The sequence below is a fragment of the Dermacentor albipictus genome, chromosome 1 (genome assembly GCF_038994185.2).
Source record: "Dermacentor albipictus isolate Rhodes 1998 colony chromosome 1, USDA_Dalb.pri_finalv2, whole genome shotgun sequence".
Taxonomy (NCBI): Eukaryota; Metazoa; Arthropoda; class Arachnida; order Ixodida; family Ixodidae; genus Dermacentor; species Dermacentor albipictus.
This window is the reverse complement of record NC_091821.1, coordinates 348,849,821-348,866,304: the sequence shown is the minus strand read 5'-3', so window position 1 is coordinate 348,866,304 and position 16,484 is coordinate 348,849,821. Positions and strand designations below refer to the sequence as shown.

The 16,484-nt window shown below is 44.1% G+C and overlaps 1 protein-coding gene across 2 annotated transcripts in view; it reads left to right on the top strand.

The window, feature by feature from the left end:
* ssp3 (short spindle 3) overlaps positions 1 to 16,484 on the top strand; it is a 249,820-nt gene that overhangs the window by 109,296 nt on the left and 124,040 nt on the right. For both annotated transcript variants that reach the window (XM_065424845.1, XM_065424929.2), the window contains exons 23-24: positions 1,167 to 1,307; positions 10,068 to 10,305. In XM_065424845.1, coding sequence (XP_065280917.1) covers positions 1,167 to 1,307; positions 10,068 to 10,305 — 379 coding nt within the window. The remainder of the gene's footprint in view (positions 1 to 1,166; positions 1,308 to 10,067; positions 10,306 to 16,484) is intronic.

Sequence of the window (16,484 nt, the reverse complement as noted above, 5' to 3'; positions counted from 1 at the left end):
TTAATTTCTCCAGCAGGTAGAGGTCATGATCAGTGAGAACACTGAAAAACCAATTATGGCCATTGTGAAGTAGCTTCAAGTGGCAGAATCAAGAGCCAAGCTTCCTGGGCATGATTTCCATAGGTGAAAATACATAAGTTATGTATTTTCTTGTGTCCACAGCACCTGTGTTGCCAAAAAAAAACATCTAGTTGCGATCTTCTGTGGCCACGTCACCCTTAATATGGCATCCTAGTTCCAAATATCGAAAGCTGTACTCTGCTATGTATGGCGGGTGTCACTGAGGGAGACTTGACAGCCACACAGTGATAAAAACTCCCTAAAGCCAGCTATTGCGAAAGTGCTGCCCAACATCAACACGCTCTATCTGATCAGAGTACATAGAAATTATTGAAGCCGAGTTCAGTCAGTAATTGAGGCTGAAGGCAGTCTTATTTAACAGTAAAATAAAGAAGCAGCAAAACAGACGCTGCAAAATATTTAGAATGAGTATACAGAATTTATTTACTATATATATATATATATATATATATATATATATATATATATATAAGACAACAAACAGCGAACTGATGATGTTGACAAAAACAATGCCCCAGAGCGATGAACGCTGTTGCCCAAATGGTGGTCTATGACAGTGTGTGTCCAAATGTCAGTGTATATGTATAAAGTAAATAAAAAATAAGAGAAATAAAAAATGTTTTAATTAGAAGGACACAACAAACAGTGAAGTTAGGTTTTTGTGCCTTTATTCAACCAATATAGCATAACCACCATATAGAACTTGATATAGCTATTGAGCAATACAGCGTTGCTGGTCTTTCATCTTCACATAGTCGAATGGCTCTGATATTTTTTTTTTTTTTTGAATCTTGGCGCTTGGTGTCTTTGACTGCAACACTCCTGCTTGTTTACGCTTGACTTTCTTGTGGAGCTTTCGTCTATAATGTTTCATCATGTTTGTGGCACCTTTCACTGTACGGACGAGTGTATGTGCAGATCAGAAAGGTTATAAGTGTTTGTGTGTAGCTTATACCAGAAACAAGTGATTAGAATTAAATGGTATTGCAACGTGGGTGTTCATGTTCAAGAAGCTTCACTTTCTCAACCCTTTGTTCATTTCACTGATGTGATGCTTACTTTTTTCTTGTGGCCTGCCTCTGCAGCTATTCCGTTAGCATCGGAACCGTGGACAAGCTTTCTCAATGCGTGGGCAAAGTGCGTGGCTCTGATACCCCTCAGTTGACAGAGTTTCTTGTGGAGGCATTGGAGTTTGTTGCCTGCCTGGCCTGCATCATCACAAAATGGTTGGTGTCTGTTTTGGCTTGTTTCAAATATAAAAAACTCCCATAAAGACAAACTCAATTAGGCTGAATTCTGGGATATACTGAACAATGTGAGAATGATGCATTCATAGGCTGAATTTTTTCATAGGCTTGCTAGACATAAAAAAGAAAAATATGCTAAATGAGAACTGCTTCACATATACTCTACTGTTACAATGAACTTTCGCAGTGATCACCAGCACTGACAATTCCACGCAGCAGGGATTCCAGTACTGGCAGGGCAACTGCAGGGCAACTGCAGGGAACCACGGGACGTGATAGACAAAACAACAATAACAGCCACGATCCCTGGCACAGCGACGTAAAGTTGATCTATTAGTACTTGTCAGCTGCACCCAAACTACAAGAAATACCAAACCAAGCCACTAAACTGTAAAGGCTGCATTTGCGCTATTTGTCATGCGAGTTCTATTCTCTCTTATTCACCATCTATGGCTGGCTGATTCTTTTGATTCCACATGTGGAGTGTTGCTGGGACCATTGATGAAGTGGGAAAAGCATGAAATGGAATAACATAAAAGGCATCGTTAAAAAATTGCAGCCACAGACTGTCTAACCCAAAGGCAAGCGTATGTGCACGTATTAAGGTGTTGGCAAACTTGGGCTGTATTTTTGGACGATTGCTTTTGAAGATATGATCACTTTCACATTATTTCGTGTGACTATTCCTGGGCATGTCAATGGGCAGCAGTGCTTTTGCATGATGATAAGATGCTTGGCACCATTCTGTAAATGCTGTCACTCGAAAATGCTGATGCATCTTGTGCTAGTCACGCGAAATTGAAGGTATTCCAGACAGTGATGATCCAAGAGTACAACACAATTTTTTGGCCACTTGTGGAACAAAGACCCTTATCTTCTGGTAAATAACCAAGCTATTAAATAACAAAGCTATTACAGTAACCAAGTAACCAAGATATTAACGACTCATCACAATTAGATGCCATGTTCATTGATTTGTGAAGGCTTTTGATAAGGTAGCTCATAACTATTTATTAATGAAACTTTGCTACATTAATATAAATAGTAGAACTAAGAATTGGATAAGTAACTTTTTAACTAACCAGTGCTAATTTGTAACTACTAATAGATTTTCTACTCCACAATCACTTGTAAAATCTGGGGTGCTGCAGGTCTCTGTATTGGGACCAATCTTATTCCTGATATATGTCAACAACATCAGTAATAATGTTAAATCTGCAATAACACTATTTGGAGATGGTTGCGTAATTTACAGACAAATAAATAACTCTTCCGACACTGACACTTTGCAATCTGACCTCGCAAAAATTAATGACAGGTGTAAACAGTGGCAAATGAAAATAAATGTTTCAAAAACTAAAGCTATAGCTTTCAATAGAGCTTGTAACCTGAGGCTTACGCATTACTCGATGGATGGCTTTAGTATTGTACATGTGCACACAATACACTACTTGGGAATTCATTTATCTTTAAACGTTTCATGGAATCAACACATCGAAGCGATTACTAGCAGCACGTGTAAAACCCTTGGCTACATTAAGTGTAACCTTTACTTTGAAAATAAGTCTACTAAATTATTAACCTATACGACACTGGTTTGTTCAAAAATGTCAGATTTCCTTGCTTGTATAGTAAAAGCTCGTTAATTCATAACTAGTTAATTTGAAATTTCAGATAATTCGAAGTAGCTGCTGCAGTTCATCCAACATTGTATTGAAAGCAATATGTAACAAATCCCGCTAATTCACACTGAAATCCGCACCGCCACTGATAATTCGAACTACACCATCATGGATGGGGAGAGTGCTAATGCATGGGAGCACTTGCTGATGCTGGTATTGCTGTGCGGGCTACGCAGCTTTGCTTTTTCCATCAGTGGCAAGGACAATAACATCGTCGCCACACACCGTGTTCTTTGTGTACAAGCAAAAGCATGTGAGGGTGAGCCAGCGAACGCGGCTCAATCTCACGTGTGAGAGAGAGAAAGGCAGGGCGGAGTACACCGTCTCCTGTCGCATGCGAGGCATGGGGGTGAGGCGAGGGGGATAGGGGGGAGATGTTCTTCTGCAGCGGCTGCAGCTTACAGCATGGCCATGCAGGCGTTGTATGTTGAAAGTGATCAGCAACGTGGCCAAATGGCACACCCACGTGGGCCTCATCTTCGAAGCGATCTGCAATGTTTGCAAAGCGCGCATAGTGCCGGTAGCTTTATATGCGATGTGCTTTCTACATTTCATTCGCATTGAAGCGAGAGCTGTACAAAGGTAAAACCGCTCACTGCTACTGCTGCATTTCCTCACTCCAGCGCTTTTCAGTGAATTTCCATGGTCATCGAGCGAGATGTGTTCCTGCTTACCTGTGCGTGCGTGACACCATGCTTGTTAATTTAGTTAGTAAGCAAATGTTTACTAGTTTATGTGGCTGATAAAACTACTATCCTTACTTTCTATAGTTATCTACTAATTTGCTATCGCAATCAGTGCTTCGCTTTTCTTGCAAAACAGCGACATTTCTTTTTTTTTTCACTCTGCACAAGTCAGTGTGAAAAACGCGCAGGTGGAGCAAGAGCTGTCTCAATGTTGGGCACTTTGGACCATGCTGGCTTTGTCCAGTTACGTTTGCTGCGCCAGTGCTTCGAAGTATAGATGTTGTTGTTCATGCCAACATTACATAGCGTGTGTACATGCATGCACACACCACGTCAGACTATATATGTGCCTTAACCGAGCAATTTTTTCCTCTGACTTTCATTAGTTCGAATTTTGTACAATTTGAATTTTTATAGCATCCCCGTGGAATTCGAATTAACAGGCTTTTACTGTATATCTTTCCCATGTTTCAGCGAAGAGGTCCCGCATCTTTGCTAGCCACAGAATTAGTATACTTTGCTTGCTGCTTCATATGCTGTGCCAATGCCATGTTGCTCCCACGATGTTCTTTTAATGTGAAGTATTCTCTGAGTCAAGCCAGTTTTCCATATCTGGTTGTCTACATTCCACAAGAGCCTTGATGTGTTCTGCCTTCACTGGAAGAAGAGCGCTTTGGAATGGCCAAGCTAAAGGCGCGGATTATAGTCTGGCTTAAGATAGACGTGATCCTCGTGTGGCACAGTTATTCTACATTGGTGAAAATTGGAGGCTCTACGTTACAGTGTGGCTGGCGTGGGAATAGAACATGTCCTATTGCATGCCGGAGCAACTGGAACAGGTTGCATTGTGCGCTAGCGTGGCTGACCAGCAGCATGCTGACCTATATACAGTTTGGGTTCACTGATGCGAGCGTATTGAGTTTATGCTTTCGATAAACAACAAAGCACCCACTTGAGTGCACTTTTGCAATTGTGCTGTGGCAGCAGCTGATTGCTGCGCTTCTGCAGGTCATGTTTAAAGCACAGGGTAAAATTATAGCGCTCTTAGGGTCTTCAGCATAATGTATCCGACTTCACTGGCAGCTTCCTGGCATGCTGTGGAAACGCCGAACTTGTTGACCGATCAGACAACTGCCACCATCTATAGTAAAGGATGATAAGTGGCTGAGGCGTGGCATGGTTGGGCTAGAAGGGCTCGGTGCTAAGTGCATGTAAACGCATGGCCAGAGAGGCCGGATTCTGTCCGTGATGAAGTTTCACCCATTTCACTTTGGCAACATTGCATTCCTGCCTGGCCTGCTGTTGCATCTACACCATGGCTGTCGCGTCACATTCTCCTTTGTGACAAATGCAACATGCGGTTCCTGCTGACAGCATTTCTGGTGCTGGGTCAGAAAAGCTTTCATTTGCCTACTTTGATGCATCTGATGTAGAGACACATGAAATGTCTTAATGATGATGCAACTACCAAAAATGATCACTCGGGAATATCAGCCCTGAATACAACTTACCTTTGGTTTTCATGCATCATTGCAGCTCTTAGCATGTATAGTCATCCCAAGAAAGCGTTTGTCAAGATCTTGCATGAGTAAGTGAGTGTGCTGTTGAAATAAAGCTTGTGCAGCTTTGTCAACTGCAGTTTACATGCTTTGTGCGCGTTGGCAGGTCTGCATCATACTTGCCTGCTGTGCACTGGTGCATGCTTGCACTCAAAGCTGGGACAGGAACGATGTGTTCAGCCTTTCTCTACTCAGCATTGTGCACTGGACTGCCATCCCTTGTGTTCGAGTATATGGTCGAGCACACGATGGCCACGCAATACATCGGCATTCTTGCAACAGCTCAAACCATGTGCACAATGAGGAAGCATGCAAAGAGAGACACCCATCAACTTGTGTATGTTGAGCAAGCGACACGGCTGGGCGTCTAGCACAACTGAGAGATCAGCAGTTGCATACAGATCTCCAACTTTTGCCATTTACACATCACTACCACTTACTGGCAGTTGTCTGCGTGGTCTGCTTAGGTGCTATTTAAAGGCAGCTAACAAGAAAATTAGTTAACCAGCCCCATGGCTTTGTCAAGATTACATTGATAGTATATGCTAAGCATTTGTAGGCAATTTAACCCAAGTGAAATTTCGTTGCAGTCAGCCTTTAAAGGTGCATTGAATTTATTCTTTGCATCTTTATCTGATCAGTTAAGTTATTTGTGCCTCTATTTCCACAAGACTATAAGAGTATCCAAGTTGGATTTACCAGAGGTTAATGCTTCTGTGGAATGCTCTTTTTTTAGACGTGTGCAAATACTCGAATACAGACTACTTCTGTTAATTCGACCATCATGGGACCAACGAAATCGATTGTATCATCTGGTGGGTCGGATTAAACGATAAAAAAGCAACTCCAGAACACACCACTGATTCAATTTGGCAGTATTTGCCTGAATCTAACATGCCCCCAAATCAAATGTATGCCCACTTTCTATGTGTTCAAAGTGGAAAACTAACATAGAAATAGCATTAAAGCTCTTAAACAACATAAAAGTCTAATGTGAACCTGATTTTATAGTAAGGAAAATGGGCAAAGGTCTAATATGTGGTTCACAATGGTGGCTGGTTTCCTTAGGTCAGCTTCACTGCAAAGCCTTTTTGAAGTCAGCTTTGCTACAGTACATTACTCTTATGCAGTAAAGCATACAAATGTTGCTAATGCTATTTCTGTTTTGTTTCCAATTGCACTGTGCAGGCAATTCTGCCCAATTTTCTTGACAAAAAAAAAGAAGAAAAAGAAGGCGTGTCATAAAATTGGGTAAATAACGTAATCAGACATTGGTGAGCTATGGCTGTTGCTTGAAAATCCTTCTAGTGCTGACAGGTCAAGTTTGAATTATCTGGTGAAGGCCAATTTTAGATATTAAATAACAAAAATTGAGGTCTATAGAAATTAATGGGCAATGGCCAGAGTCTTTGGTCCTGATTGAATCAACCTAAGTCGAATTACAAAAGTCTACTGTATCATCAAATCGAGGGAATGCTTGAATCATTCAGTTTGCAAATAAAATGTCTACTATTTGATTTTTTAAATATTCAGCGAAACAACCAGATTAATCAAAACAATAATGCGACATGGACAGAGGGAACTGTGGCAAAAGCACCGCATATTTTGGAAAGCACTAAATCATCTGCAAAAATCGGGCTGATTAGCTGCCTAAAGGCACACAGACACGCATGTTCAGACATGCATGTTCAGACACGAATGTTCACACACACACTTATTCTCACAGTTCAGAGTTATCTTTTGGCATGTGAGTTTAAGCATACAAACTCAGTACACCTGCCAATGGGCCTGAGAACCACTTCAACAACTGTAATTCTAACCCCTACAGGCCATTAGGCCTAATTAGTGCTGCTTCGCCGGGCATCGGTGACTTAAGTTACAGTTTGGTGCCAAATCGACGCAGATCTATTTACAGCGACCACATAATACAATGAAAGCTTACAAACTGCCTTGCCAACAGAAGAAAGTGTAAGGGATGACAGCAGCCTTGTTTAAGGCAGCCATCTTTCCAATACATTGTGCAGCGGCCTCTCATCCCTAACGCCTTTCATAGATGCACACTGGTATTTTTTGTGACTTCAAGCAATCACTTACAAAACTATGTTTATATTTACATGGTGTGCACTATGGTGTCATGCGACTAGTGAGCTAACTGCCCAGCTGCAGATATCTGTGTGTACAGCAGTTGGACAGTGAGAGGTGGGGCCTCACGCAAACTTGTTGTGGCCCTCTTTATTTTAAAATTGTTGAAAGATGGTAAATGACATTGAACATGATTATGAAAAGGTCCCGTCTCTTTATTGTTAGTGCTACTGCGGTTGACCCAATGTTGACATCTGCATCTGCTTCGGTTTGACCCAAAACAGATGTTTTATTGATAAAAAGATATTTTCCAGACCTTCATATAGAACTGAGTTGTAGTGAATGCTGGCATACTACCGTATTTACTCGATTCTAATGCGGCCTTGATTGTAATGTGTACCTGCTTTTTGCAAATAAAAAAAGTAAAAAAAGAAACACTCGATTGTAACGTGCACCTGTTTTTCATGACTAAAAAAAGAAAAAGAAGAAACACTCAATTGTAACGCACACCCGTTTGCCATGACCTAAAAGAAGAAAAGTCCTTTACAGTACCGCGCACCTCATTTTTTCGTGCAGAAATACAACTTTCTCTCATTTGGAAAAAATAAATATTTACTCCCAATGCACTAAAGTTGTGATAAAAAAAGTTGCAGTTTCTCCAGAAAGGCGAAGCATTGATTATGATAGCAGATTAGTAGACAGGTATACGAAAAGTAAGGATAGTAATTTTATCGGTCATATAAACTTTTAAACGTTCACTTACTAGCTAAATTAACAAGCATGCATGGTGTCACGCGCGCACAAGCAAACATGAACACATCTCACTCAATGACCACGGAAACTCTGTCAAAACACTGGAGTGAGGAAGTGCGGTTGCAGGAGCGAGGGAATTGACCTTTGTGTGGCCTCTCGCTTCAACGTGAACTGAGCGACGAGAACACACCACAATGCACCTAGATGTGTTGACTCTTGTCTCTGTCGTAGATCGCTTTCAAGATAGGGGCCACACGGCCATGCTGTACGTAGCAGCCACCAGTATAGAATGCTTCTCCTGTTTATGCCAGTCCTGCACACAAGTTTCAGAAACTCCGAACGCCTGTGATGCTGCCTGATTTCTGTCCGTCTCCGCACGCATGATCGCTTTCCTTTTAATTGGGGCATTGTCATGTACTCGGCATGTCTTTGCAGTCGGCATTTCCATGCTGATAAAGCAAACGCAGCGAATGGGAAGATGGACGATGCACTAACCTAAGCCAAAGGAAGCATTGCCTAAGCACCCGTACTGCAGCACATGGAGAAAGCTACAGCAGCTAGGTTCGAAGTGTGTACGAGGTGGCCATCTTGAAATGCTGATGGCGATATGGTAACGAAGTTTTAGGGTTGTACTCGAATCTAACGTGCACACAATTTTTGGACCCGTTTTATCGGAAAAAGAAGTGCGCATTAGATTAGAGTAAATACGGCAATTTGGTGTTCTCCTTGTTAAGAGTAAGCCATGCTGTACATCTTGATCCCTAGGTACAGTAAAACCTTATTAATTCGATCCTTGTTAATTTGGAAAATTGGATAATTCAGACTTGTCCTTTGGTCCCAGCAAGCATATGCTTAGTACAATGAAACTAGTTAATTCAAATGTATTTGGTTGCACATAGGTTAATTTGGACAACTCTTAGAGCTCGGCGGGGGCAGAGTGCCGCAAATGTACGATGCAAGAAAGAAAAAAGGGCATTAGCGTCCACCAAAACGAAGTTGCAGAGTCCGCATTGCCATAGGCATCAGTGTAAATGGTACATGAATAATAGCAACACCAGGATGCTTAGTGTCTATTTGTGCCTTTAAGGCATCTATTCTTGCATTTACCACCACGCATAGCATTGCATGGGCCGCGTACCTTCATGACTGCGTAGTAGCCATCCATGATTGTGTGGATTGACGCCGCAGGTTCGGCCGCAGCAGTTGGGGCAAGCAATAGTTGCGTTTTGACTGTGCATGTGCCAGCTGCGTGCCTTCAGAACCATTAGGTCATCGTCCATTATTGCTTCAATAGCGGCCGCGGTTTCGTCTGCAGCAGTTGTGGCAAACAGTAGTTGCGTTTTGACTGCGTATGTCGGCTGCATGCCTTCAGAACCACTAGGTCATAGTCCATTATTGCATAAAAATGGCCGCGGTTTCGTCTGCAGCAGTTGCAGCAAACAGTAGTTTCGTTCTGACTCAGTGCAAATCTGTTGAGAATGAAGAGTACTGGATGCATCGCGATGGATGGTGACCAGCTCACTGGTGAAAAAACAATTGGAATGCACATGCAGTAGTATAAAGGGTGTCTCAGATGAAGACATGCCGTAGCCATGCTGTGAAGGAAGCCGCGAGGTTTTCGCCACTGCAAATGCTAATCAGCTTGAGAGGACAAGAATTACTGCTTCTGCTCTGCTTTTATCCAAGATAAAAACAGAATTGGCACATTCATTCTGTAAATAAAGACGTGTTGACATAGTAAGCATTTGTTTATTGTTTTCTTGATACCCTTGATAATTCAACATTTGGTTAATTTGGACATTCTTTCGGTCCCGTGAAATCCGAATTGACAAGGTTTTATAGTACCTAAGTTACTGGTAGCTTGTAGCAGTTTTGTTATGCAATGCTAGTAGACTCAAGCACGTGCAGCGCTGTACATTTTTTTTTTTACGGACTCTATTCTAAAACTGTATTTCATTTCTTTTTTTTTTTTGACAGTCGGATCAAGCATCGCAAGGAAGAAGACTCAACTCAGCTAGCAGCAACCATCGGAGTCACACAGCTAGCTGGTTCGGTGTCTCTGCTTTATGGCACGCTGCTAGAGATGGGGGTGCCATCTGGTTGGCGTGCTGGGAACCAGACACCTGCCTTGTTGTCTCCTGGACGATTAGCAATCGCAAGTGCAGCAATAGGCCTGCTTAACCAAGTTGCACGGCTTGACTTGGCTATGTTCCAAGTGAGTTCTTGTGTTTGCACACAGTTATTATGAAAATTTGCAGCAAAGCAAAAGTAGTGAGAAAAAAGAAGGTCACAGTTTTGGCCTGAAAAGCAAAGCGTCTCGATAACAAAGTTGGTATTAGACAACCACACTTTGTTACTTTGTCACTTTGTTACTTTAACCACACTTAATAACTTTGTCGATAATAACAAAGCGTCTCGATAACAAAGTTGGTATTAGACAACCACATAAAGTAGGGCTTGTAGCCTTATCGGTGGTATAAATTGTGGTAAACATTCTCTAATTAAATAAGCGTGGTGTCATGCGTGTACAGGCACAGATAAACAGATCTCACTTGATGACCACAAGCACTAGCTGTCACAATGCTAGCGTGATGAAGAGCACTGACAGCGGGCAGTGAATGCTACATGGTGCGTTTCATTTCACCAGGTCATTGCAGATTAAGATTATGCAACCTTCAGCCCTACATGTACAGGAGGACAGCACATATGAAGCCACCTGCCATATCAGCTCGGCTTGTCCTTTCACTTTTTCACCTGCCTCAGATTACCTTCAATATACCATGTACGAGCTACATGTCCACTCAACCACATAGAGAGCTACAGTCAAACCTCGATATAACGAACACGCATATAACGAATTATTGAATATATCGAACTCTTCCGAAATATTTTTGTCAAACACATGTATTTTTAACTTCCTATAGCGAACGCGGTATGGCATAAAACGGATATAACGAACTTCGCGACGCCAAGCCCTACCTCACTTTATTAGCAGGCGGCAGGCTTCGTTGCACTACAAGTGTGTTGTGCAGCACAGCAAACGTTCAGGACGTGCAGGTTTTGTTCCACCAGAGGCCCATGCATCAAGTGACGATGGTGACGATCCGGACGAAGCAGAAGCAGAGCTCCGCGAGCTCGATGAGGCTTGGAACGATTTTTCGCGTTTTGTTGTTGACATGTCCGCAACAATGACTGTAGAAGACTTCGTAGGTGGCGACGACATCTCAGCGACCACGGCTGTACTGACGGACGCCGAAATCGCTGCGGAAGTTTCTGAACATCCCGCAGATGAAGCTCAGGCTGACCCTGTAGACGATGAGAACATTCCGACTTCACAAGAAGCACTTGCTGCGTTGGATTTACTGCGCTGCCACTGCAGTGCTATTGGGGGCAGTGGGTTTGCCCTTGTTGAGTGTTTGCAAACTGTGGAACAAGGCGTGATACGGAATGCTATCAACACCAAGAAGCAGGCCGCGATAACGCAGTTCTTTGTGCGTAAATAAATGAACGTGACCCAAGTAAGCATCGTTCGAGTTGCTGTGCCTTCTCTGATTGAATTTTGGTCCTCTTGCATGTATTTTTTACGAAATTTTATATTACGAATTATGGATATAGCGAACTAATTTCCGACTTTTAGAGCGCAGCTCTTTGGCGTCCGTTCCTGGGTTTCGCGTCGTCGTCGGCGTCGGCGTCGTCGGCGTCGGCCTCGTAACCAGCTCGCCTCCGCCGCCGCGCATGCGCCGCTGCTCCGCCGCCGCGCATGCGCGCTGTCGGCTCTCCGGGCGAGGGAGGATGATGGAAGGGAGGAGGAGAGACTGTGGAGGAGGGCTGGCTACACAAATGGCTCTTTGGCGTCCGTTCCTGGGTTTCGCGTTGTCGTCGGCCTCATAACCAGCTCCGCCCCCCTTTCATCCCCCCAGCGCTAGCAGCGACCGACTGATACCGCTTTCGTGAGTCCGCTACCGCACTCACGAAAGACGTCGTGCACTTCCTGCAACTCGCATTAACCGTCCATCGATCCACACCGATGTTAGTAGTGGGGGACTTTAATGTTGACATAAAGACAAACAGCAATTTCCTAACACTTATGCGGGAGAACATCCCGTTCCTCTCGCTCGTAACGCGTCCCACGGCTGTGACAACCTCGCGAGGCACTTGTATAGATCTCGTCTTTGAGAATCAAGCATTGGTGTACCAAGTCGAACATATATCAGTCTATTTCTCCGACCACAAAGCTTCCTTCATGACTGTCAAGAACTGTTAATGGAGTCTTTGTTAAAGGAATACGTGTGAAAAAAAAAAAAAAAAATTCTGTGATAGCGCATACATGTGTTGCTCGATTTCTTTGCCTCAATCTATCGAAAAGGTGAAACAGCTTATTTGCTGCGCTCAAATTTCGCATTAGGAAGTAACGTAATCGTCGGTAATTTTTTTAACTGTTCGTTATAACGAGGTTTCACTTATTCGTCGTCGTGGCCAGGCTAGAGGAGGAGACATGACCTTTCCTCCCTTCGAGCATTCCTGATAACTTGACCTCTAAAGTCAGGTGTATGGGAAGACGACATACATCAAACAACCATCCTTTTCAGCTCACCCTTTCACACTTTAACGTTGTGTTCACTGCATGCGGTATATGGGATATAATCTTATTGCACTTGTATTTGATACTGTCCTGCTGTTGTGATGCTGGAGAATGAAACACTGTCAAAAGCATGAGTTAAAAAAATGCTTTATTGGGTGAACTTGTCCCCAGAAAAAAAAAAAAGAAAAAGCCAGCACTCGAAGCACAAAGTGGGCATTATTGTCGATTGTCGAAATCTGATCCACGTATCAAGCCCGTCAGCTGTGCACATGTATACATGTATACATTCTAGTGCAGGGCGTCTACCAACTGAGCAAACCGGGAATTCTCGGAGATATTGAATAGTCTGGAAATACTCAGGGAAAACTCAGGCAAAACTCAGGGAATCTGTGCTTCTATCAGGGAAAATGAGCAGTAATTTTGTTGAAAGGGAACGAAAGTCATGGTAGTGCGTACTCGAGTAAGAGAGAGGAATCGTAACGGAGCCTCTTTGATGCCATGTTTTCTGCGAGGAATTGCCAGTGTACCGTCAGCGACCAACTTTCCGGATGGCTGACAATTCGGACCGCTTCGCGGCGCCACCACGTCCCCAATGTATAATGTATACAGTCGATCTCAGATATATCAAAACCTTATTGCCTATATCGAACAGTTGAAAAATCCCCTTGGGAATCCCATGCAAAAGTATAACGCTATTTTTTGCGTATATAGAACTCCCGTGCACCGGCATATCGATGTATCGAACTCCGTGCTGAGCTGTGCCCCGGCAAGTTCTCTTCTCCCACTATACCCCACCCCTGCACCCCATCGCATCCCACTCCCGCAAGTGCGCTTCTCCTCACGAAGATCTCGCGATGTTCCCGCAATCTCACGCGTGCCGCCCCACACTCTGAGAAAGGGGTGCGCGGGTAAAAGGCACGTGACGAGGAGCACTTGGAGTGCAATTGGGTGTGAAAGGGAAGCGGGAGGGAGAAACCACGCTGACGGCAGGCGCCCATATCCTGTGTTTTGGTTGGCTGACACCGCTGGTGCAGCTAGACAAACGAAGTCAGTGCAGCTTGGGCTTGTGGTAGTGCGGAGGCGCAGAGCAGTGCGTCTTTCGATTAGCTTTGTTCCTTTTATTCACGAGGCCAACGTGAAGGCTTGAGACTCATGTGGTGCAGTGCGTTTTTCTTTCCGCTTTTGGCACATGTTCCGGAGCCATGGCCACAAAAAAACGCAAGAATTTTGATTTTTCAACAAAGGCGGACGTCATTTATGGGTGGCGGCTGGCGAGAAAAAATCGTCGGTCGCCGTGGCGTTCGGAATTCCTCGCAACGCCCTAAGTACGATCCTCGAAATCAAAGCCAATGTTAAGCTGAAGGCAGTGCAGTCCACTTGCCCTGGAGCATGTCATGTGCGCGTCCCAACCTTTGACAAGGTCGAGAAGGTATTGTACGCCTGGTTTTTGGAGACACGTGCCAAGAACATACCTGTTGAAAGCCCAGTGCTCATGGAGAAGGCCAAGTGGTTTGCTGTGGCCTTCGGAAAAGAAAGCAGACAACTGGTGCAGAGGCTCCTAATCAACCTTCGATTAGGAATCGAACTCAAGGTGGACCTCCTCGGAGCCATTCAAATGCTGGCTGGTGCTTGGAAAGACGTGAAAAAAAGCACAATTGTGAACTCCTTCCGCAAAGCAGGCTTTGTGGTAGCTGCAGACGACAGATGTCTTGACAGTGAAGACAGTGACGCTGGATGCCTGGACAGCGAATTTCGCGAGCTGTCGGCATTCCCAGGCGCCACCTCAGGCGGCGTTACAGCACTAGATTTCGTCAGCACTGATGATGGCGTGCAAGCTGTAGCGGATCGCACTGATGTGGAGATTGTGGCTGACATCATGGGCGACGAGGACGCAGACTTGAGCATCGGCGAAGGTTCTGACGAAGAGGACCAACCACCACGCACTGCAGCTGAACTTTTGCATCAGCTTTCAGCGTCATTCGCCGCTGTTGTGGCACACTGAAAGGAGCTGGCCTTTCTCATTTGGACACTGTCAACAAGCTTGAGGACAGCCTAATGAACTTGGTGGTGCAGAAGAAAAAGCAAGCAAAGGTCACAGGTTTTTTTTTTCTTCCGAAATAAAGTGCTCTGGTCATCGCGCTGTGTTTTTGTTTTTTTACGTGCCTTGGAGGCACAGACCAGTAAGTTCCCGTTAGTCGCAACATTGGGAAACTGCCTTGAGATGTGTGGAGTTTTTAGAGAAGCTTTTGACATGCATATTTCATATTTCAAATTATCGATATATCGAACTATTTCGCGATCCCCTTCGAGTTTGATATATCCGGGATCGACTGTAGTCCATGTATCAGAACATCTGAAATTTCGGACGTGAGAACCCTTCGCCGTCCGAGTTCTTGCACTTCTTGCCGGGACCGCCGGTCTGAAACAGCATTATTCAAAGCAACCACCATCACCGCCGTTTTGATTACTTTGCCGCCTTGAACCGGTGCTCTTGCATGCAGATCTGCTGGCAGCCGTAACCACCACCGTGGCAACGCTAGGCCTAGCTGCTTCGACATTCACTGTTAAGCTTCTTGCCATTCTGTGCCGTGTTTTTCATTGAAAGAATTCGCTGCTGTAAGCAATGGCACCTACTCCGCCTTTGTGGTCCTTGCGATTTGTTTCGAAGGTCGGAAAGCACCACGTGTTGCATAATGCCAGGTCCTGAAAGTCAGCTTCGCCACGGTACAGCAATGTATGTGCTGAAGCATAACAAGCATGGTAAGGGGGCAATGGTCATGGGACATAGTATGTATTCCTGCGAGCACCGATATGCCTAATTAATGTACTGGTAGGCCTTCCGAGCTTTTTAAAATGTGCCTGCGGCAATTCGAGCCCTTAAAAAGCCTCTCACCAGGTCTGGCCATTTGAGCCGTGCATACTATGCGGGCTAACAATCGTGTCTGCTCAGTATTACATCATTGCGTGCCGCGGAAAGAGCTGAAATTTCAAACCAAATGCCGTCTGCTCTTCTCCCTGCAGGCGCCATGCTCCCAGTCGGAGAGCGGACGTAATCGCACAGTACTCCTACGTGCACCTGTGAGCAGTGGTGTACAGACCACAGGGTCTCCGAAAAAACTAAATTTCTTTGCCAATAGCATGCATAAACTGAAATTGATGAGTAGATTGGAAAGTTCCCAATGCTAAGTTTAGACTGCACTTCTCAGTTTCAATTTATATTCACAGGCTGTGGTAAAAATCGACTTTATCGCGCAATACTTGGTCCGTATACTTTTGCTCATGGGTGTGCATCGCACTGCTGTGATGTCGCGCGTAGTGACATCTGATTTCGAAAATTATTAAAGGCAACATCCGTTATATGTGTAATCTGCTACTTCAATAGACGAATTAAAGTTTAGAGAAATAATGAAACACACAAACCGGATGTCTGTGTGTTCTTGCTGTCAGGGTTCGTGGGGATCCTTGAAACTCTTGAAAGTCCTGGAATTTTCGGAGATCCTTGAAAATCCTTGACTTTCCTAAATCTTTATTTTTAATAAACTTCCAGTGATTGTATGCCAGAAAATTTCAACCCTCCTGAATTCCCGCTGCGATCTTGTTTTAAAGGGACACTAAAGTGAAAAGTGATTTCTTCTGCATCAGTAAATCACCGTTCTACAACACCAAAAACACCACTCTTACAACGATAAGACGTTTGGTAAGCCAGAAAAAGCGCAAGAACGAAATGCGGGTGGCGACGCCTACTTGAGTTCCCGCACCTGGAGGCTGTGACGTCTTGGATTTTGATGGCATCTTCTAGGGCCTACTAATTA